A 23,423-nucleotide genomic window follows, 5' to 3' on the forward strand; every position below is an offset into this window, starting at 1 on the left:
TGGAAAAATTGGCCCGCAACTCCCCAGCTCACACACATGATAATAGTGGTTGCATTAATTGGTCACCTTTGATGTATTACATGTTGACCAGTCCATTACTTTTTGCACATCAATATCAAACGGGGTCTGTGGTTACAACACTAAACTTGTACACCATTCACAATGACTACATGACATTCAAAGCATGTCTACAACGAATATTGAACCTAATAAAAATTGCTGCAAGATAATTGGTCCACGAAATCCAGCTCTCTCTCTCTCACTCACACACACACATTATATATATATATATATATATATATATATATATATATATATATATATATATATATATATATATATATATATATATATATATTCTGCATGGAATAAGTGGTGACCACTAACTTATTAAGTGGTGACCTGCCTTGAACTTTTTGCACATTAGTTTCACCACTTCTCTATTGTAAGGAAATCCACAACTAAAGCATGTTTACTGTCTAGGAATACCTCAATAACATGTATGGAAGGTATATTTACTCCTAAGAAAAATTGGTGTGGAATAATTGACCCACAACTCCCACCTAACACACGTGATAATTATGGTTGCATTAACTGGTCACTCATGATGTATTACTTAGTGACTTGACCATCACTTTTTGCACATCAATATCAAATGGGGTATGCAGTTAGGGTGCTAAACTCCTACACCATTCACAATGACTCACATGACCTTCAAAGCATGTCTGCAATGTATATTGAACCTAATAAAAATTGTTGCGAGATAATTAGTCCACGAAATCCAGCTTATATATGTATCAATTCTGCATGGAATAACTGGTGACCACTGACTTATTAAGTGGTGACCTGCCTTGAACCTTTTGCACACCCGTTTCACCACTGCTCTGTTGTAAGGAAGTTCAAAACTAAAACATGTTTACTGTCTAGGAAGACCTCAATAACATGTATGAAAGGTATATTTACTCCTTAGAGAAATTCGTGTGGAATAATTGACCCATAACTCCCACTTAACACACGTGATAACTGGTTGTATTAACTGGTCATCCCTGATGTATTACATAGTGACCTACCCATTACTTTTTGCACATCAATATCAAATGGGGTCTGCGATTAAGGTGCTAAACTTGTACAACATTCACAGTGACTCATATGACCTTCAAAGCATGTCTGCAACGTATATTAAACCTAATAAAAATTGTGAGATAATTGGTCCGTGAATTCCAGCTTATATATATGTATCAATTCTGCATGAAATAATTGGTGACCACTGAGTTATTAAGTGGTGACTTGCCTTGAACCTTTTGCACATCTGTTTCACCACTGCTCTGTTGTAAGGAAGTCGACAACTAAAACATGTTTAATGTCTATGAAGACCTCAATAACATGTCTGGAAGGCATATTTACTCCTAATAGAAATTGGTATGGAATAATTGACCCACAACTCTCACCTAACACACATGATAACAATGGTTGCATTAACCCCAGATGTATTACATGTTGACTTGTCCATTACTTTTTGCACATCAATATCAAATGGGGTATGCGGTTAGGGTGCTAAACTTGTACATCATTCACAGTGACTCACATGACCTTCAAAGCATGTCTGCAACGTATATTGAACCTATTAAAAATTGTTGTGAGATAATTGGTCCACGAAATCCAACTTTATATATATATATATATATATACATATATATATATTATAAATTATGCATTGAATTATTGGTGACCATTGACTTATTAAGTGGTGACCTACCTTGAACATTTTTCACACTACTCTATTGTAAGGAAGTCCACAACTAAAACATTTATATTGTATAGGAATACCTCAAAAATATGCATGGAAGGTATATTTATTCATAAGAAAAATTCCTATGGAATAATTGGCCCACAAGTGCCCCCCTCACACACATGATAATAGTGACTGCATTAATGGGTGACCCCTTATGTATTACATGGTGACCTGCTCATTACTTTTTGCACATCAATATCAAATGGGGTCTGGTGCTAGGGTGTTAAACTTGTACACCATTCCCTTAGGGTTTAATGGTAACAAAAAAACTTCCAAAGGGGATTTCGAAAAAATGGGGTCTTCTTCCTCACATTTTCATCTTCACCACTTCTCCCTAACCCTACACGACAAACCCTTTTTTTCTATGCTTGTGACTATTTTGCGTCTTCCGCATTTGCCTTCTCCCACTCGTTTTCCTTTTTGCATTTCTCTTCTCTCACGGAATGGAACAAAGATGGTGGCTTTCGTAGGGAGTATGGAGATTTTCCAAAGAAGAAGACCAACACCGTGGATTTCGCATGGAGGAAAATATAGATTTCGTAGGCACAGTGAAGTTTGGAAGGATTCCCACACCATTCTCAATGATCTGCGAATGATTTTTTTCCAAAATCGCTTTTGGCCATTTCCATTCACTTTCACGGCTTGAAAAAGTTAACATTAATTAACTTCTCTTTCTCATGTGATACATTCTCTTTTGCAAGTAAAAATAAATAAAAAATTACTTTTTCCACGTGAGGGAATAACATAGGAGTCAAATTTAGGTAGTTATTGAATCATTATCCATTTCTTAAATAGTTTTTAATGAACCGAAGTCATAATTAATCAAAACGACACGTATCGAGTAAGAACTAGAGATGACAAATAAACCCGTCCCCGTGGGTATTGTCCGAACCCGTCCCCGTTTTGACGGGGAATCCCCACATTGACTGGGTATGGGTATGGGTATGGGGAATCCCCGACTTTTTCAGTTGGGTATGGGGATGGGTATGGGGATGTACATATCCCCGCCATAATACCCGTCTCTGCCATATCTCCATTCTCGTTTAAATTATTAAAATATTCACAATTAATTAAGTAACCACATATATATATATATATATATATATATATATATATATATATATTTTTTATTTTTTATTTCTTTTAATTATTTGGTTTGTCATGAAACTTATTTGTACCTCCAATATATATTTTATCTTATCATAACCTTTATGTAATTATGTTAAAATGATGTATGTTAATTAAAAAAAATTATGCCTCACATTTGAATATTTATATTATTTTTTAATATTTTTATTTATTATATATTTTTCTTTCACATGAGAATGTTCATACTCTCAATTTAAGGTAATATAACAAAAAATATTTACTTATTATTATTATTATTATTTGTTTAATTTGAAGAACTTTTTTGTTTCATTAAAATAATTTTCGTTATTTTTCAACCATTGAGTATATATGTTGATATTTGAAAAGTTTTCTTAGTTCTCTAAGATATTTTTCATCTTATCATACCTTAATTATACATTTGATTTCTTTTGTACGATTTCTTTCGATAGTCTCTCAAATTATTTCTAAAACACACATTTGTTAGTTTTTTAATATTTTTATTTGTTGTTTATTTTCATCATGTAGAAAAATATTTCGATATATTCTATCTAATTATTTTTTACTTTATAACTCATTATTAATCATACTGTAATTTTTTCACTTTAAATTATGTTTGAAGTGGTTAAAATTTATATATATATATATATATATATATATATATATATATATATATATATATATATATATATAATGGTATTTAGGAATAATATATGATAATTCACTATAAGAAAAACATGAAATAGTGACTGATTTAGTCATTAACCCATATAAGTCACTATTTTTTGTCATTAGTGGGAGTAGTTGATTTATTGTCTGAATCAGTGATTAAATTAGTGACTGATTCAATGATCGAATCAGTACTTGATTTAGTGACCAATTTAATTACTAATTTATTTATAATTTAATGACAAATTTTTTGGTCACTAATGATATTTCTATTTAATTTTAACCACTTCAAACATAATTTAATAATTAGTTCTCTAAGGTATTTTTCATCTCATCATACCTTAATTATACATTTGTTTTCCTTTGTACAATTTCTTTCAATAGTCTCTTAAATTATTTCTAAAACACACATTTGTTAGTTTTTTAATATTTTTATTTGTTGTTTATTTTCATCATGTAGAAAAATATTTCGATATATTCTATCTAATTATTTTTTACTTTATAACTCATTATTAATCATACTGTAATTTTTTAACTTTAAATTATGTTTGAAGTGGTTAAAATTTATATATATATATATATATATATATATATATAATGATATTTAGAAATAATATATGATAATTCACTATAAGAAAAACATGAAATAGTGACTGATTTAGTCATTAACCTATATCAATCACTATTTTTCGTCATTAGTGGTAGTAGTTGATTTATTGTCTGAATTAGTGATTAAATTAGTGACCGATTCAATGATCGAATCGGTACTTGATTTGGTGACCAATTTAATTACTAATTTATTTGTAATTTAATGACAAATTTTTTGGTCACTAATGATATTTCTATTTAATTTTAACTACTTCAAACATAATTTAATAATTAGTTCTCTAAGGTATTTTTCATCTTATCATACCTTAATTATACATTTGATTTCCTTTGTACAATTTCTTTCAATAGTCTCTTAAATTATTTCTAAAACACACATTTGTTAGTTTTTTAATATTTTTATTTATTGTTTATTTTCATAATGTAGAATAATATTTTGATATATTCTATCTAATTATTTGTTATTTTATAACTCATTATTAATCATACTGTAATTTTTTCACTTTAATTGTATAAATAACTTTTATTTACTACAATATAAAAATTTAATGTAATTGCTATGAATATTTATTTGTCACTATCCAACATATATTGAAGTTCAAAAGATACAAAATTTTTGTCAAAATTTTATTATTATGTTTATTATTTGTTCTTTGTGTCATTTTGATGAAGTGATGTATTATAACTTTTATTAGTGTATAAAAAAGAGATTCATTAGAATTTAAAAAATAGAAGTAAACAAACATTTAAAATATATTTTAATTTGAATATTTGTTTTCCTTTTATATTTTTTTGAAATATTTTTTAATTTTATCCACTAAGTTTCATCAATATTGTAGTTTGCAAATTTAATAAATGTCTTGGTTCTGATGAAATTTTATTTGGTATTATAATCTAAAATGTAGACAATTATAATTTATTTCAAAATATTTGATATGGAAGAAACAATAATCCTCCTAATATTAAATATTTGATAATATTATGTTTTCTTTACCGTAATTTTTTTTTTATAAAAATTAATATTGAAGTAGTTAGAATATAAGTATGGGTATGGGTACGAGATTATACCCGTTACCCGGTGAAGATGGGGATTAGACGAAAGTTTGATAACCGTTGGGTTTGGGTATGGGGATATGGATGAATTTTTTTACAGGATGGGTACGGGATAGCGAAACTCGTCCCCACCCCGTCCCGTTGCCATCCCTAGCAAGAACATTGATGTTTGAACACGCATAGGTTCCTTCTTAAGCTCATGATTATAAACCCATGTTCCTCTTAAACATCAACCTTCCCCTGCTCTGTACTCAACTCTATTTATAGCAACAGAAAACATGAAGAGTTCTGAAAAAGATAACAAAAACTCACTCTCCCAAAGGCAATTCTGCAGCATCATGTGCTTGAAACCAATTCCTTTTACTTTTCTTCTGTTGTTCCTAGGTTTCTATGTCGCACTCTCTACTCCGGAGGATCCCATCAACTGCTTCTCACACAACACAAACTGCACCATCACTAACTCCTACGCCACATTCCCTGATCGAACCATCTGCGAAGCACAACAGGTGTTTTACCCCACGCAAGAACAAGATATTCTCAGAGTGGTTGCTTCAGCCACTCGAAACGGAAAGAAGATGAAAGTTGCCACCCGTTTCTCCCACAGCATCCCCAAGTGGGTGTGTCCTGAGGGTCACAATGGGTGGCTAATAAGCACCAAGTATCTGAACCGGGTAATGGAAATCGACGCGGAGAAAATGACGGCGAGGGTGCAGAGCGGCGTGACGTTGAAGCAGGTGGTGGAGGAGGCTGCGAAGGCGGGGTTGGCCTTGCCGTACACGCCGTACTGGTGGGGGTTGACGATGGGTGGCATTTTGGGGACAGGAGCCCATGGAAGCAGCTTGTGGGGGAAAGGAAGTGCTGTTCATGAACAGGTTGTGGAGCTTAGAATTGTTACGCCTGCACCTCCTGAACATGGATATGCCAAGGTTCATATTCTAACAGAAGAAGATCAACGTCTCAATGCAGCAAAAGTCTCACTCGGTTTGCTTGGGGTCATTTCACAGGTACGTATGTTACCATGCACCATCACCTCCTTCAACTTCCTTTTCCTCTTTGTCTTTTTCTTTCTTTTAACCTAATCAACTTTTGAACCTTCTGATCATGACATGCTTTCTATTCGTATAATTTTTTATTTTTAAATTCATTACATTGTGAAGAACATACCAACTTTTTATTATCTGTCATCGCGTAGCACCTTCCGAGAATGCAGCCAAAACATATATGAACAAGAAATTGGTATGTTAGCGTGTGAGAAAAACTAATGGGTTTACTCAAAAAATAAAAGAAAATAGTAAAAATTTGTTCTACTGTGAAAAGGATTCGTACAAGGCATACACGAGACTAATTAGTCTCACACAACAAAATGTGATATGTGTATTTGTGCAGATTACTTTGAAACTTGAACCTCTGTTCAAGCGATCCATTACATATGTGACCGAAAACGATTCAAATTTGGAGGATCAAGTCGTAGCATTTGGACAAGAACATGAGTTTGCAGATATAATTTGGTACCCAAATCAACACAAGGCTGTATACCGTGTTGATGATCGTGTTCCTATTCATACATCAGGCAATGGTGTTTACGATTTCGTCCCTTTCCGTTCCACTCCTGCAACTCAATTACAACTCCTCAGAACCACAGGCCAGTTTCGCTTAATTCACTACACAATGCATGTAAACTGGTTTTTAGTGTTACATACTAAAAGCGTGCTTGATTCAGTAGTTGGAAAGTGTAAATGTGAAAAATTTAAGCGACGAATCTCTTTTCTAGGTTGATATGATTAACTTATAATTGCTTTTGTTAGTTCAGGAAATAGTTTCTAACAACCTCTCTTAAAATTTTCTGATGAAAATAACATTGTTTCCCTTTTTTGTTTTTTGACAACAGAGGAAGTTGTGGACTTTACTGGTGATGCAGAGGGAAAATGCTTACTCGCAAAGACAGCAACGAATGTCCTTATGACCACTGCTTATGGACTAACTAACAATGGTGCTGAATTTATCTCATCTATTTCAATCAAATGAGCACTTAGAATAATGTGTGTATAATATAAGTAGTTTATTTTTCTGCAGTAAAATCACATAACTCTACACTTGGAAGTTGCAGGTTTAATCTTCTCCGGATTCCCTGTAGTTGGATTTCATAACCACATTCAAGCTTCTGGGTCATGCCTGGGCAGTGATCCGAATACAAAGATAGCAACATTATGTCCCTGGGACTCTAGAATCAAAGGAGAGTTCTTTCACCAGACAGCATTTAGCATTGGGTTGTCTGTGGTAAAGAACTTCATTGAAGATGTGAAAAAGCTGGTTGAATTGGAACCAAAGGCATTTTGTGGCATAGAGATGTACAACGGGATTCTGATGCGTTATGTGAAGGGTTCAAGTGCGTACCTTGGGAAACAGGAGGATGGCGTAGACTTTGATATCACGTACTACCGTAGCAAAGACCCAATAACTCCTAGGTTGTATGAAGACATCATTGAAGAGGTTGAGCAGATAGGGATTTTCAAATATGGGGGTTTACCCCATTGGGGTAAGAACAGGAATGTGGCATTTGAAGGAGTGATGAACAAGTACAAAAACGCAGACAAGTTTCTGAAGGTGAAAGATGAGTATGATCCAGAAAGGCTATTCTCTAGCGAGTGGACAGACCAAGTTTTTGGTCTGAAAGAAGGGTTGATGATATCAAAGGATGGGTGTGCATTAGAAGGTTTGTGCATATGCTCCCATGACAACCATTGCGCACCAACCAAAGGCTACTTTTGCAGGCCAGGCAAAGTCTACAAGGAAGCAAACATTTGTGCTGGTTCAGGCTCTTAACACACAACAACTTTCAAATGACTTTCAACAAACAACATATCTGCATAGTTGAAGACAAATAAAGAAAAGAAGGTGTATGATAATAAACGTGGAGTGGCTAATCCCAGCACACCACATAACAAGACCTGCAAATTAGTGTATTATTAAATTCCTCACTCAATATTCCTCATTCCACAAAATTTAGTAATATTTAAAATTGACACGTACATTTAAAATCTAGCAGAAACACTTTCCCTCTTAATATTTATAAGGAAAGTTCAAAAATCAATAGAATGGTTTATAGAATAAAAGTTAGACCCACAAAACTGTCATTTTAAATAAATTTCAACCAACTCAAGCATATATAAAAGGGTGTCTTCCAAAAGGGTGGCCTTTTTTTTCAGACAATAAAGAAGCAATTTCTCAAAGAAGAAGTGTGACAGAAACATCAAACAAAATAGCATAAATCATTTATATTTTGATTCATATTAAATTATAACCATCAAAATAATTTCTTCACTAATAACAAAGCAACATCAAATAATAAATTGTAAATCTTTTACTAACAAAATTCACTATGTCAATATTTTTTTAATAAAAAAAAAACTAAACCTTTAAATGGCATGGTAGCAATTCATTTTTTTTTTGTTAAATATGTTTTTTATTCCTTAACTTTCAGTGAATTTTGTAATTAATCTATTTAGAAACTTTGGACCAATTTAGTCCTTCATCTTTCGAAATACGTGAATTTAGTCATTTTAATCAAATTTTGTTAGGTTTATTTGATGTTTTGTACACACTTCAAGATTGTATTTGAGTTGTTTATACTGTTCGATATATTTTTTTAATGTTAAATCAAATATTATTGTGAAACATGCTTGAAATGTTAAATAAACTTACTAAAATTTGATTAAAAAGACTAAATCCACGTATTTCGAGAGATGAATGACTAAATTGGTCCAAAGTTTCGAAATTGACTAATTCCAAAATTCACTCAAAGTTAAGTGAGAAAAAACATATTTAATTTTTTTTATTGAAATGGAATTTACGATATATTAGAATTCAAATTTATATATACCAACTTTAAGATAAGAATGTACTATTTCTGGTAGAAATATATAGCATCACTTCTATTCAGTTTCGGGGAAACTGCGAGACTCAGCACTGTACTTTTCCTAAATGCAAATGTGTGTGTGTGATTTCCATTAAAATACACTTGAACTTGCGTTGGAGATAACACTAAAAAAGTTCTTAGACATTGTGCAATATTAACTTCTCAACAAAGGATATCTAAGACACCTTGTAATTATTTTTGTTGAATGGAGAATTACTAAATTGTCAAAAATGACAGCAATTCAATTAATACTAATGCTAAATGCACTAATCCAAGTCAAGGGACTTCTAATAATTAAATATTATCTTGTTCGCAACTATTTCGTGTGATTTACGAAAATAACTCTTACTTGTATACTAAATAAACTTTCAGCTTAGTCTTCCGTATAAAAACTTCATTTCATTTAAGCATGGTTAGCTCTAATAAAAGATGGAGTGGCAAAACACATTGATGAATGAAAAAAAATGTACATATATAGTATTATATATATATATATATATATATATATATATATATATATAATATTGACATTAAATAGTTTAAATCATTAAATAACAATAGAAGAAAGATAATATTAAACTTTTTAAATTTGATAAGAGAGCGAAGATAAATGTGTACATATATGTCTTTCATTTCTTCATATTCATTTCTATTTTTAGTTTTCATACAATTTATTTGGTATTTTGTTTTGAAATTTGAATAATTATAATTACTTATTTTGCATAAAAAAAATTGTGTTTTGATATTAAACTTTTGATGATTACTTAATAAATATATAGATTGGCAGTAAAAACATGTGCATACTTGATAGCGGTATGGATCTGACACAAATTTTATATCAAGGATAAAAATATCTTTTTATTTCAAAAACAAGAAAGAAAAAAACATGTTTGGTCAAACTCATATGTGTTCTGCCTTCCCTAATTATAAAAGTGACTGATGTAGTAAAAATATTATGCATTTAGACTAATTATTCATGTAGCATATAATATAAGAAATTAATATATGTGAACACAGTGCACTTATGTTACGCAAGAGAAGATAAACATATTTGTTTTTTTTTTTTACATAAAAGAACTCTAGCACATAAAAGAAAAAAAAACTCATATTCTTTAAAATTTCGTAACGGTTTAAATATATACAAATGAAATGTTTATAGAAAAACAAATCTATAATATTATAATTAACTAGCTTATGAATATTAAAGGAAAAAATGAATAATGATGTAAATTATCATAAACATTTAGTTGAGAGATGTATGTTTGGAGTTGTAACTAGAAGTTAATAGCAAATAGACATTTCGATGCTAGTGTGTCATACAATGTTAAAAAAATGAAAAAAAAAAAACATTGTAATACATTAATATTAAGAGTCTTATATTTTTGAACGATCTCAAACTTGTTAGACTTAAAATCTCCTTATTTTCATGTCTGTGCTTTTAATAACCGTTTGTGACATATTCTTAATGTCTTTTACATTTTCAAAATATTATTTGTGTAATTAATCACAACATGCTAAATGAATTACAAAAACATAGTTATATTTATCTTATGTCAACAATAAATTTTTTCTCTTTTATTTTTCGATATCATGACTCATTTAATAATTAGATTATGTAACTCTTTGTCTTTACAATAAATATGCTCAATTAAGTTTTACGTGAATATATTCAAAAGATTTATATATTTCTTGAGAAAGTAATTGAATTTAGTACAAAGTATACATTTTGAAAGTATAATTTTTAGGTGTTTCAAAGTCTCAGCATGAAACAAGATATTAAGGTAAATTTACAGCTTCCTTACATGGCTAATCATAAAACACATTTTAAGACAATAAATTTGTAAGTAAAAGAAATATGGTCGTTGAATAAGTATAACAAAACTTTTTCCTAGTGATTTAAAGAAAAAATTGTTAGAGAATATTGGGATGTCAAGAAATTAAAATAGTTAGAAGGGGAACTTAACTTGATGTCACTATATATGATATTAACAAATTATATTTATATATAAGTCTGAAGATGAAAAAAGAAAACATATTTAGTGTAAAATAATGGTGTTACACTTGAGGCGGAGTCCAAATATTTTACTAGTTCGAGAGATAACAGTTCTTTATGTCAATTTTTTATATAACTAACATAAAAAAAATATTTATTTATAAAAATGCCAATTAAATGTAGATGGTACCGTATAAATGGAATTTCTTGGTTAACTTGGAGTCATTAAAATTGGTTTAGAAGTTGATTACCTCCAAATTAAAATACTTACTTCAAAGCTTAAATAAAGTTTGTAATAACACTATAGTGCATATTTATGAGGTGAAATTTACTTTGTTTTATCTTACAAGAAATATTGATCTGTGTTTGTGTCAGCTATTATTGATCATGAAACAAAAGCCTATTTAAGATTATGAGAGAAAGAAACAAATGAAACCTTTTAATATCATGTTATCCTTGTGGTGTACTTAAAATGGATTTTTGGAAGAAGTTTATTCGTACGGATCTTAAATCAATAATATAGATCAATAGATAGATGATTTATTTGAAATAACTTAAATCATGTATTCTACAAATTATAACTTTCCAAGAAATAATAAATTTTGGTAGGTTTGAGTACAAAATAGTTTATAAAAATAAATTTTTCGATTAATTTATTTTCATATTATGAGAAATCTTAACTGATGATCTAATTATAGAAATTCCTAATGATGGTTCACAACGATGATAAAAATAACTACTCGCGTAATTATGTACAACGATGATAATAATTAAAAGTATTTTTTTTATCAAAGAGAAGACTTACCGTAATAACTTATTTAAAAAGATAATACAAAAAACATTTAAAACTAAAAATTTGGATTTGGACTGGACTTACGTTTTTTTATCAGCAATTATTAGTTGTTAGTTTGTAATAACACTATGGTGCATATTCATGAGAGGAAATTTACTTTGTTTCATCTTACAAGAAATATGGTATATAAAGATAATGCTTTTACCTCAGCCTATCAAAACAGCTACTTAATTAATAAGGTTTTTTAATTATGACATAAACTAATCACACCAAATCTACCTGAATTAAATTAAGTAGACTAAGTTTACTAATATTACTCAATATGAGATGCGAACTGCGATAACGTGCAGTACATTGAGATTTGAAAGGTAATATTATTATTGTTATAAATAGTATAAAAAACTTGCATACACACTTATCTTCTTACTGTATAAATAGCTACAGAAATAGATGAACACATTAAAAAGATGAAGGAACAAGTTTTGAGGTTCACACTTGTGTTCTTATTCATCTGTGTCTGTGGAGTGATTGCAACTCCTCCAGAGGATCCAATCCAGTGTGCTTCAAAAAACACAAAATGCACCATCACCAACACCTATGGCATGTTCCCCGACCGAGCCACTTGCAACGCCTCCGAGGTTGTCTACCCCACCTCGGAGGAGGAGCTGGTCGCCGCTGTGGCATCAGCTTCCAAGAACAAAAGAAAAGTGAAAGTCGCAACACGCTTTTCCCACAGCATAACCAAGCTGGCTTGTACTGACGGCGAAAACGGGTTGCTGATAAGCACTAAGAATCTAAACAAGATACTGAACATCGACGCGAAGGAAGGGACAATGACGGTGCAGAGCGGCGTGTCGCTGAGAGAGATCATGGCGGCGGCCGCCGATGCTGGTTTGGCCTTGCCCTATGCGCCATACTGGTGGGGTTTGACGATTGGTGGAATGATGGGAACAGGTGCTCATGGAAGCACGTTGTGGGGCAAAGGAAGCGCCGTTCATGAGTACGTGGTGGAGTTGAGAATCGTTACTCCTTCTGGACCAAAAGATGGCTATGCCAAGGTTCGGACCCTTGACGAGTCTGATCCCTCTCTCAATGCAGCCAGAGTTTCTCTCGGGGTTCTTGGAGTTCTTTCTCAGGTATATATATACATACTCTTTTTTTACCTCTAATATTATTTTAGTCTCTAATGAAAAAATTATGAACCGGTATAAACAATAGTTTGATTTATTTACACTATTATATATGCAGGTTACCCTAAAATTGCAGCCTCTCTTCAAGCGATCCATTACATATATGACGAAAAATGATTCAGATTTAGGAGATGAACTTCTTACTTTTGGAAGAAAACATGAGTTTGGCGATGTAATATGGTACCCAAGTCACAAAAAGGCTGTGTATAGAATCGATGACCGTGTATCTGTTAATGCATCTGGGAATGGCTTATACAATTTCTTCCCATTTCGTTCCACACCCTCAATAGCATTAGCTATTGTTAGATCTACAGGTTCCAGATACATATTTATCTTCTTATTATTTTTCTATTCTTCGTAATAAAGTGCATGCATGTATGTTTGAATATGAATTAAAAAAGAGAGAAAGGAAAAGGACAAGCATTAATAGATATGGTTATTTAACTTCAATTGTCTTCTTCCTTAATAACTTGTTTTCGAGAAGAAGCACGTGATGCTAATAGTTGTTTTTTCACATTTTCATTTAACAGAGGAACTTGACGAAGCACTACATTATGCTAATGGAAAGTGTATTGCTGCGAAGTTGATAACTGCACTGCTGTCAAGCATTGCTTATGGGTTGACTAACAATGGTACTCATTTTTATTTTTTCATTGTGTTTGTCTTTGAGTAAAAAGAAATGGCAATTAATTTGGACTCAAATAAAAAAAAAAAAACTTTCAAATTCAACTAAAAGATTATATTAATCTATTTAAACATATGATTATGTTATGATGTAGGTCACTTTCATGGATATCCTGTTGTTGGATATAGCCATAGGATGCAAGCATCAGGAACATGTTTAGATAGTTATCACGATGATTTGATTACAGCATGTCCATGGGATCCACGAATCAAAGGGGAGTTCTTTCACCAAACTACGTTCAGCATTCCCCTGTCTGATGTAAAAAACTTCGTGAAAGATGTGCAGAAACTTGTTGAGTTAGAGCCAAAGTCACTGTGTGGGTTAGAAATGGAGAATGGAATCCTCATGCGCTATATTGAAAACCCCCTAGATCTAGGGTTTTCTGTTTTCTGTTGATCGTTGGTTAGGGCTGTTTGTTAATTAGTTAGGGTTTGTTTTCGCTCTCACGGAGACTATAAATAGATCTCCTCCATGTACAAAGATAGGAAGAAGAATACAGAGAATAAAAGGGAATACAGTTCTTTTATGCTTACCTTCGAAGCTCTCCTCTCTCTCGATCTTTCCTTCTTCTCCTATTTCTCGCGCTTCCTTTCTTTTCCCATGTTTCTCCTCTGAAGCTCTGTTGCCATGACAGCTCTCTTCACATCGAGGGTTCGAGGGTTTGACACCCTTAATGTTGGGTTTGGGCCGCAATATGGTATCAGAGCAGGTTCATAGCCTGCTCTGTTTCTGTTTGCCCACTCTGCAGCCTAATTCAATCAATCTGCAAGATACAGGACCAAGTCTTGCAACATGGAAGACAAAATCAACAATCAAGAATCTAAGGAAGAAAAACCAATACAGCATATGGAAAGATTGGATCTTGACCAATCTTTGATTCCCACAAGTCCCTACTATATTCATCCTGGGGAAAATCTAGGACAGGTCCTCACTACTCCTTCCTTAAATGAAACCAATTATAATTCCTGGAGCAGGAATATGAGAAGAGCCTTATTATCCAAAAATAAATTGAAGTTCGTGGATGGCAGCATCAAGACTCCAGCAAGAGATGATCCTTTGTATGAAACTTGGGAGAGAGCCAATGTCATGGTTCTCTCCTGGATTGTTAGAACACTCTCACCTCAGATTGCTGAGAGTGTCATCTACATAGAATCTGCAAGAGATTTATGGAAGGACTTGAAAGAAAGGTTCACTAAAGGTGACTACTTCAGAATTTCTGACCTTCTGCAGGAAATACATTCTGCCAAGTAAGGAGAAAGAAACATCACCCAATTCTTTACGGATATAAAGACCATATGGGAGGAATTGGAATTCCTACGCCCTGTCCCTAATTGCGTTTGCGGTAAATCTTGTGACTGCAACATTTCCAAGATTTTCATAAAGCAGAGAGAAGTTGAGTATGTGATCCGTTTTCTGAAGGGTCTGAATGACAGCTACAACACAATGAAGACTCAAATCCTGCTCTTAGATCCTCTTCCCAATATAAACAAAGTCTACTCTCTTATTATGCAGCAAGAAAGGCAGAATAATGGCAGTACTAACCTAGGAACTGAGGGAAAAACTCTCTTTAACGCCTCTGAAAGACATGGAAAGTCTCAAGATCAAGGCAATTGGAGAGGTCAAGGAAGAGGCTTCATGCCCCGATCTCAAGGAAGGGGAAGAGGAAGAAATCCTAACTATGGCAAACAGTGCTCTTACTGTCATAAGATGAATCATACTGTTGAAGAATGTTATTCTAAGCATGGATACCCACATTGGTACAAACAAAGAAATGATGGCAGCAACAACACTCAAGAAAGGGGCAGTCAAGAAAAGAGGGAACAACAAGTTTGTAATCTCAACATTAAGGAAGACTCTGTTGACAAACAACAACCAGTAAGAGATGAATCTACCAAAGGATTCACAACAGAACAAATGCAGAGACTTCTAAGACTCCTTGATGACACTGAAGGTACTGGACACAACATCAACCAAATACAGAGACGTGATAATGACTCAAGCAGGAATTCACAAGGTAAGAATCTTTGGATTCTTGATACTGGTGCCACAGATCATGTCACACACAATAAAAATTGCTTCACTACCTTTTTCAAAATAAAACCAGTAAAAATAAAATTGCCCAATAATAATGATGTCACTGCTCAATTTGTTGGAACAGTCCAATTCTGTGCTGATTTGATTCTTTTTAATGTTCTATATGTTCCAGAATTTCATTTCAATTTGATTTCAGTTTAAACCTTAATCAAGGATTTGAACTGTAAACTAATTTTTTCTTCTAAGTGCTGCCAGATACAGGACATTATTACATCACAGATGATTGGGCAAGCTAATCTCAATCAGGGCCTCTACTATCTTGACATTGTTCCTGTCACCAAGTTTACTAATTTCTTTCCTAATACTGTCCTAAACTGCTCTAAAGTTGATATTGATACTTGGCACTATAGACTTGGACATCCTGCCCGTAGGATTACTGAGCAAATCTGTAAAACTTTTCCTTACATTCAATCTAAAGGTTCTGATGCTTGTGATACATGCCATCTTTCAAAACAACATAAATTACCTTTCCATAAAAGTGATACTGTTTCTGATGCTTGTTTTGATCTTATTCATCTTGATATATGGGGACCTATTGCCATTCTTTCTGTTCATGGTCATAGATATTTCTTAACTGTAATTGATGATCACTCTAGACACACATGGATCTTTCTTATGCACTCTAAATCTAAAACTAGAAAACTTATCCAGAATTTTATAATCCTTGTTAAGAACCAGTTTAATAAGACTATTAAAGCTTTTAGAACTGATAATGGTCCGGAATTTAATTGTATTGATATATGCAATGCCTATGGGATAAATCATCAAAAGAGTTGTGTTGAAACTCCCCAACAAAATTCTATTGTGGAGCGAAAGCACCAGCACATCCTCAATACTACTCGCTGTCTTTTATTCCAATCTAATTTACCAAAGGCCTATTGGTGCTATGCTGTAAATCATGTTGTTCATATCATTAATAGATTGCCTACCATTGTTCTAAATAATGCTTGTCCTTATCAGGTTCTGTATGAAAAACCTCCCACTTACCTAAATCTTAAGGTTTTTGGAAGTCTATGTTTTGCTAATACTCTTGAATGTAATAGAACCAAGCTTGACCCTAAAGCCAGAAAATGCATGTTTTTAGGTTTTAAAAATGGTGTTAAAGGCTATGTTCTCCTTGACACCTCCAGCAGAGAAATTTTTATATCCAGAAATGTGATATTCTATGAAAATGTTTTCCCTTACAAGAATGTTAGTCAGCACATCCAGTCCACTGAGAGTGAAGAACATGACCTAAACTTCCTTTTTGATGACATTGACAACTGTCCACAAGATAACATAATTAATAAACAGATTCCTCCCAAAACTGACACTGGTGGTTCAGAAACAGAAACAGAATCCATTCCAGACATCACTAGTGACAAATCCACTAACCACTCCGACATTGACCTCCCACACAACAATGATCAAGGATCTGAGAATGTGACTCTGAGAAGGTCAGAAAGGCAGAGGAAAACACCTACCTATTTGAAAGATTATCTACACCAGGTGAATAGTTCCATGAACCCCAAGCATTTCATTCATAATAGATTTGTCTTTAAAACTAATTATCCCATTAATTCTGTCCTTTCTTATAAATCTTTGTCTAAAGAACATCTTAAATATACTCTAGCTATAACTTCCACGCATGAACCACATACTTATGCTGAAGCTTCCAAGGATCCCAAATGGATTGATGCTATTCATAAAGAAATAAAAGCTCTAGAGGATAATAAAACCTGGTATTTTACTGATCTACCTGCTGGAAAGAAACCTATAGGATGTAAATGGATTTTTAAAATCAAATATAAATCTGATGGGACTATTGAAAGACACAAGGCTAGGCTTGTTGCTAAAGGGTACACTCAACTAGAGGGAATTGATTTCATTGATACTTTTTCCCCTGTTGCTAAACTTACCACTATGCGTCTTTTATTAGCTATTGCAGCCACCAAAAATTGGTATTTACACCAACTTGACGTGGATAATGCCTTCTTACATGGCACCCTTGATGAAGAGGTTTACATGAATCCACCTCCTGGGCTTCAGGTTCCTAAACCAGGTCAAGTTTGCAGGTTAACTAAGTCCCTTTATGGCCTGAAACAGGCCAGCCGTTAATGGTTTGCTAGACTATCCTCCTTTCTGATATCTGCTGGTTTTTCTCAATCCCAATCTGACCATTCTCTTTTTACTAAATCAAAATTAGACACTTTTACTGTTCTCCTTGTGTATGTAGACGATGTAATATTGGCAGGCAACTCCCTAGATGAAATTGATAAAATAAAGGCCTCCCTACATGAAGCCTTCAGAATTAAGGATTTAGGAAGCCTAAAATACTTCGTAGGCTTTGAAGTGGCTAGATCTGCCAAAGGAATACACTTATGCCAGAAAAAATACGCTCTGGACATCCTATCTGAAACTGGATTGCTGGATTGCAAACCATGCCAGACCCCTCTCATGAACAACACTAAAAATCTATTTGACAAAACTGCTGAACCTGTGAATGATCCTGATTCCTACAGACGTCTGATAGGGAAGTTGCTTTATCTTACTAACTCAAGACCTGATATTTGCTACTCAGTACACTTACTTAGTCAATTTGTGCAGGCACCTACCATATACCATCAACAAGCGGCCCAACACATCCTCAGATATCTAAAAACCAGCCCTGCCAATGGCCTTTTCTTCGCTGCCACTAATGACATTCAAATCAAAGCCTTCAGCGACTCTGACTAGGCCACATGCCCAGACACAAGGCGCAATGTTACTGGTTACTGCGTTTTCTTAGGGAACTCCTTGATTTCCTGGAAATCAAAGAAACAAAGTACTGTGTCCAGGTCCTCCTCAAAAGCCGAATACCGTGCCCTAGCCATTACCACTTGCGAAATACAGTGGCTCAACTACCTTCTCCACGACTTCCATGTTCAACACACCGACCAATCTGTCCTCTATTGCGACAGCCAGTTTGCCAGACAAATAGCTCACAACCCCACCTTCCATGAGCGCACGAAACATATTGATCTCGATTGTCACGTCGTCCGCGAAAAACTCCAGAAGAAACTCTTCCACTTACTACCGATTCGCTCTGATGAGGAACTCGCAGATATTTTCACAAAAGCCCTCCATCGCACCTCTTTTAAGACCATTCTTCCCAAGCTTGGGCTGATGACCATCCATCACCCAGCTTGAGGGGAGGGTATTGAAAACCCCCTAGATCTAAGATTTTATGTTTTCTGTTGATCGTTGGTTAGGGCTGTTTGTTAATTAGTTAGGGTTTGTTTTCGCTCTCACGAAGACTATAAATAGATCTCCTCCATGTACAAAGATAGGAAGAAGAATACAGAGAATAAAAGGGAATACAGTTCTTTTATGCTTACCTTCGAAGCTCTCCTCTCTCTCGATCTTTCCTTCTTCTCCTCTTTCTCGCGCTTCCTTTCTTTTCCCATGTTTCTCCTCTGAAGCTCCGTTGCCATGACAGCTCTCTTCACATCGAGGGTTCGAGGGTTTGACACCCTTAATGTTGGGTTTGGGCCGCAATACGCTATGTTACAGCTTCCAGTGCTTATCTCGGAAAATCAGAAGATGCTGTGGCTTTTGACTTCACATACTATCGCAGCAAAAATCGATTGGCTCCTAGGCTTTTCCAAGATATACTTGAAGAAATAGAACAAATTGGATTGTTGAAATACAAAGGATTACCTCACTGTGGCAAAAATAGAAACTTAGCATTCGATGAAGTAATCAACAAGTACAAAAATGCAGATAAGTTTTTGAAGGTTAAGGAGGAGTATGATCCAGAAGGGATCTTCTTGAGCGTGTGGTCAGACCAAATGCTTGGACTGAAAGGTGGGGTGACAATAGATACGGATGGGTGTGCCATGGAAGGGATGTGCATTTGCTCAAAAGATAGTCACTGTGCACCAAAGAAGGATTACTTATGCAGGCCAGGGAAAGTTTTTAGCAAAGCGAGGGTTTGCACTCATGTTCCTAAGAAAACCAAACATGAAGATGATTTGAAAGACGAACTCTGAAAAGAGTTCAAATTCTCTGATGAGTTTTTTCTGTTTTTCTCTACTGTGTCTCTAAAATACATTAATATTGATATTTTGTATTTTGAAGACATGTTAGAGAAACAACAATCCATAAAAACCAAACATAGAATCCAAATTACTACGAAGCTGATGCCACAGTCACTGAGGAAGAGAATGGGCCAATTGAAGCACTAGGCCCAAAAGACGTATTATGAGGCCATCAAATTGGGAGGATTACGTGCATTGAGAGAGTTAAATTGTTATTTTGTCTTTTATGAAATAGGAATCTTTTCTGTTACATGGTTACTGTGATATGCGAAAACCATTATGCATGCAATAAAAGCAGTGTAATGAACCTTTGAATGGGAGGAATATTTTTACATTGGAATTCTCTTTTCTCTCTGGAGGCCTGGTACCTCGAATACCAGATTTCTTTCCCTTTTGCTATCATTTGGTGCTTTCAATGACGACACCTCAACCTTCTGCCATCGACCTATTGATTGAGCAAGTCTCACGTTTGACCACGCGCATTGACGACCTTTCTTCGGAGGTTGCGTCTCTTCAAAACAAACCAACCCCCCACGCATCGTTTTCGAAGCAAACCCCTAAAGTTCGGTTGGACTGCCCTCGTTTTGATGGTTCCAATGCCTTCGATTGGATTATTTTGGTCACTCGTTTTTTCGACTATCATCAAATTCCAGACCTCGAGCGTCTCCAGATCATTTCCTTTTACATGGATGGTCCCGCCCTTAGTTGGTTTCAGTGGTTGGAGCGGAATCACCTCCTTCGTTCTTGGCCAGATTTCTTACAGTCTCTTAAAACGCGCTTTGCCCCATCGCGCTTTCACAATGTTAAGGGGCGTCTTTGTATGCTTACTCAAACTGGGTCAGTTTTGCAGTATCTAAACGACTTTGAAGGACTGGCAAACATGATCATGGATGTTCCCCCTTCGTTTCTTCTTGAGTGCTTCATTTCTGGACTTCGTCCGGACATTCAACGTGAGGTTCTCGCATTCCAACCGGTGTCTTTTTCGGAAGCGGCGGAGTTGGCCAAACTTCAGGAGGATAAATTCAATTCCATGGTACCTCCTCCTCGGAATCCCACTGTATCGGTGTCTCGTCCCCTGTCGACGTCTCGTTCCTTACCGTCGTCTCAACAACCACCTTTGCTTTCCCAATCGATTACGCCAGCTATCCCATTTAAACGTTTGTTCGCTACGGAAATGCAGATTCGACGTGATCGTGGTTTATGTTACAACTGTGATGAAAAATACAGTCTTGGTCACTGTTGCAAATCTCGTTTTTTCCTTCTAGTGCATGACGATGAAGAGACGATACCTCCTGATTCCCCTATAACCAAAAATACCGTTTCACTTCTACCTGACTTCGTTCAGTTAAGTCTAAATGCATTGTCGGGTCATTTTAACTCGAAAATGTTTCGTGTTACTGGACAAATCTTAGAGCATTCTGTTCTTGTTTTGATTGACAGCGGAAGTTCTCATAATTTCCTTCAGTCTAAGCGTGCCCATGCATTGGGTCTTCCTTGCAGTACCACCACCCCACTGTCAGTAATGGTTGGTAATGGCCATGCTCTAACTTGCTCTCAGGTGTGCACCCAAGTTCTGCTCGTAATCCAGGATCACGCCTTTTTGGTTGATTTTCATTTAATTGATCTCTGTGGACCTGAAGCCGTGCTTGGGGTACAATGGCTTCGCGGTTTGGGTCCTGTTTTAACTGACTATGAGAAGCTTACGATGCAGTTTATGTGGTCCGACCAAATGGTCAAATTGATAGGTAATATTAATACAACATCTTTACCCATTTCGGTTCATCATTTACGTCGATTGTCCCAATGGGGGCAGATTGCCAAATGTTTTCATCTCACTATGCTACCCATCGTGCCTTCCTCGGTTGAGCTGTTTTGTGTGATACCCACTGATAATATGGAATTATCTGATTTACTGCAACGTTTCCAGTTCTTATTTGAGGAGCCTTCAACCTTACCTCCGGAGCGTCCTACTGATCATGCTATTACTTTGTTGTCTAATTCTGCTCCTGTTAAAGTTCGTCCATATCGTTACTCTTATTCGCAAAAACAAGAAATTGAAGCTCAAGTGGCTCACATGCTTGCTTCAGGGGAGATTCAACCTAGTACTAGTGCTTTCTCATCTCTTGTCCTCTTGGTTAAGAAGAAAGATAACACTTGGCGGTTCTGTGTGGACTATCGTGCCTTGAACGCTATCACGATTCTTGATAATTTTCCTATACCGACCATTGATGAATTATTGGATGAATTGGGTGCTGCCATTTGGTTTTCCAAACTGGATTTATTGCAAGGTTATCACCAGATTCGGATGAAGTCAGAGGACATTCATAAGACCGCTTTTCGCACTCATGATGGACATTTTGAGTTTCGAGTTTTACTTTTCGGTCTTTCGAATGCGCCTGCCACATTTCAGGCCACCATGAACGCCTTATTCAAACCTCATCTCCGCAAGTTCATCATCGTGTTTTTCGATGACATACTTATCTATAGCACGGCGTGGGAGGATCACTTATTGCATTTGCAAATCACTTTTGAATTGTTGAGTGCTAACCAATTTTACTTGAAATTGTCCAAATGTTCATTTGCTTTACAACAGGTGGAATATCTGGGACATGTGGTAAGTGCTAGATCAGTGGGACCTAATACTGCCAAAATTAAGGTCATGTTGCAATGGCCACCCCCTACTTCTGTGTGGACATTAAAAGGCTTCTTGGGTCTAACGGGGTTTTATCGCAAATTCATTCGGGGCTATGCTTCTTTGGCTGGACCCCTCACAGATTTGCTTTGAAAGGATGCTTTTCATTGGTCTCCAGAGGCACAAACCGCTTTTGACAAACTCAAGCAGGTGATGTCCACAACCCTAGTCTTGGCATTACTGAATTTTTCAAAACCTTTTGTTATTCAATCAGATGCTTCAGGCATTGCCATGGGTGTGGTTCTCTCTCAAGATCAACGACCGATTGCTTTCTTTAGTAAAAAGTTCTGTTCCAGGATGATGCAAGCATCCACCTACTTACGTGAATTGCACGCCATAGTTGCAGCCATTAAAAAGTGGCGTCAATATTTATTGGGGGCACTTTTTCATCATTCAAACAGATCACAAACCTCTTAAAGAATTATTGACTAAGACCATCCAAACTCCGGAGCAGCAATTCTATATGAGTAAACTCCTTGGATATAATTACACGATTCAGTATCGTGCTGGCCATTCTAATGTGGTTGCTGATGCTCTTTCTTGCATCTCTGAGGAAGACAACTCTGGCCATTACTATGTGCTCATTATTCCTCACTTCCAATTTTTGGATGAATTGCGCACCACTTTACAACGTGATCACTCTTACACTCAGCTTTTGAATGGTATCAATCAAGACCCTATTGCGTTCTCTGATTATACATTGCAGGATGGGTTAATTTTGTATAAAAATCGCATTTGGCTGCCTTCTACGTCTCCTTTTCGTGAGATTCTCATG

General features: G+C 35.0%; 2 protein-coding genes across 2 annotated transcripts; both read left to right on the forward strand.

Moving 5' to 3' along the window:
- The first annotated feature begins 5,431 nt into the window (after positions 1-5,431).
- LOC114164578 (L-gulonolactone oxidase 2-like) lies at positions 5,432-8,229 on the forward strand. Its single transcript, XM_028049297.2, has 4 exons — positions 5,432-6,231; positions 6,614-6,869; positions 7,116-7,217; positions 7,335-8,229. The coding sequence occupies exons 1-4, from the start codon at positions 5,506-5,508 to the stop codon at positions 8,048-8,050; spliced, it is 1,800 nt and encodes a 599-aa protein (XP_027905098.2). The 5' UTR covers positions 5,432-5,505; the 3' UTR covers positions 8,051-8,229.
- A 4,167-nt stretch (positions 8,230-12,396) lies between these two features.
- Positions 12,397-19,908, forward strand: LOC114162509 (putative L-gulonolactone oxidase 6). The gene is made up of 5 exons (XM_085666061.1): positions 12,397-13,065; positions 13,178-13,433; positions 13,650-13,751; positions 13,899-14,152; positions 19,417-19,908. The coding sequence occupies exons 1-5, from the start codon at positions 12,397-12,399 to the stop codon at positions 19,906-19,908; spliced, it is 1,773 nt and encodes a 590-aa protein (XP_085522187.1).
- Positions 19,909-23,423: the final 3,515 nt, after the last annotated feature.

The sequence above is a fragment of the Vigna unguiculata genome, chromosome 9, assembly GCF_037176805.1.
Source record: "Vigna unguiculata cultivar grain cowpea cultivar isolate G323 ecotype 2 chromosome 9, ASM3717680v1, whole genome shotgun sequence".
Taxonomy (NCBI): Eukaryota; Viridiplantae; Streptophyta; class Magnoliopsida; order Fabales; family Fabaceae; genus Vigna; species Vigna unguiculata.

Bases quoted from the DNA above. Each gene is read 5' to 3' on its own strand.
- LOC114164578 (XM_028049297.2), top strand. From the start codon at position 5,506: ATGAAGAGTTCTGAAAAAGATAACAAAAACTCACTCTCCCAAAGGCAA. The intron at 6,232-6,613 runs GTACGTATGTTA...GTATTTGTGCAG, and splicing joins TGCTTGGGGTCATTTCACAG to ATTACTTTGAAACTTGAACC. The intron at 6,870-7,115 runs GCCAGTTTCGCT...TTTTGACAACAG, and splicing joins ACAACTCCTCAGAACCACAG to AGGAAGTTGTGGACTTTACT.
- LOC114162509 (XM_085666061.1), top strand. From the start codon at position 12,397: ATGAAGGAACAAGTTTTGAGGTTCACACTTGTGTTCTTATTCATCTGT. The intron at 13,066-13,177 runs GTATATATATAC...TTATATATGCAG, and splicing joins TTCTTGGAGTTCTTTCTCAG to GTTACCCTAAAATTGCAGCC. The intron at 14,153-19,416 runs CGCTATATTGAA...TGGGCCGCAATA, and splicing joins TGGAGAATGGAATCCTCATG to CGCTATGTTACAGCTTCCAG.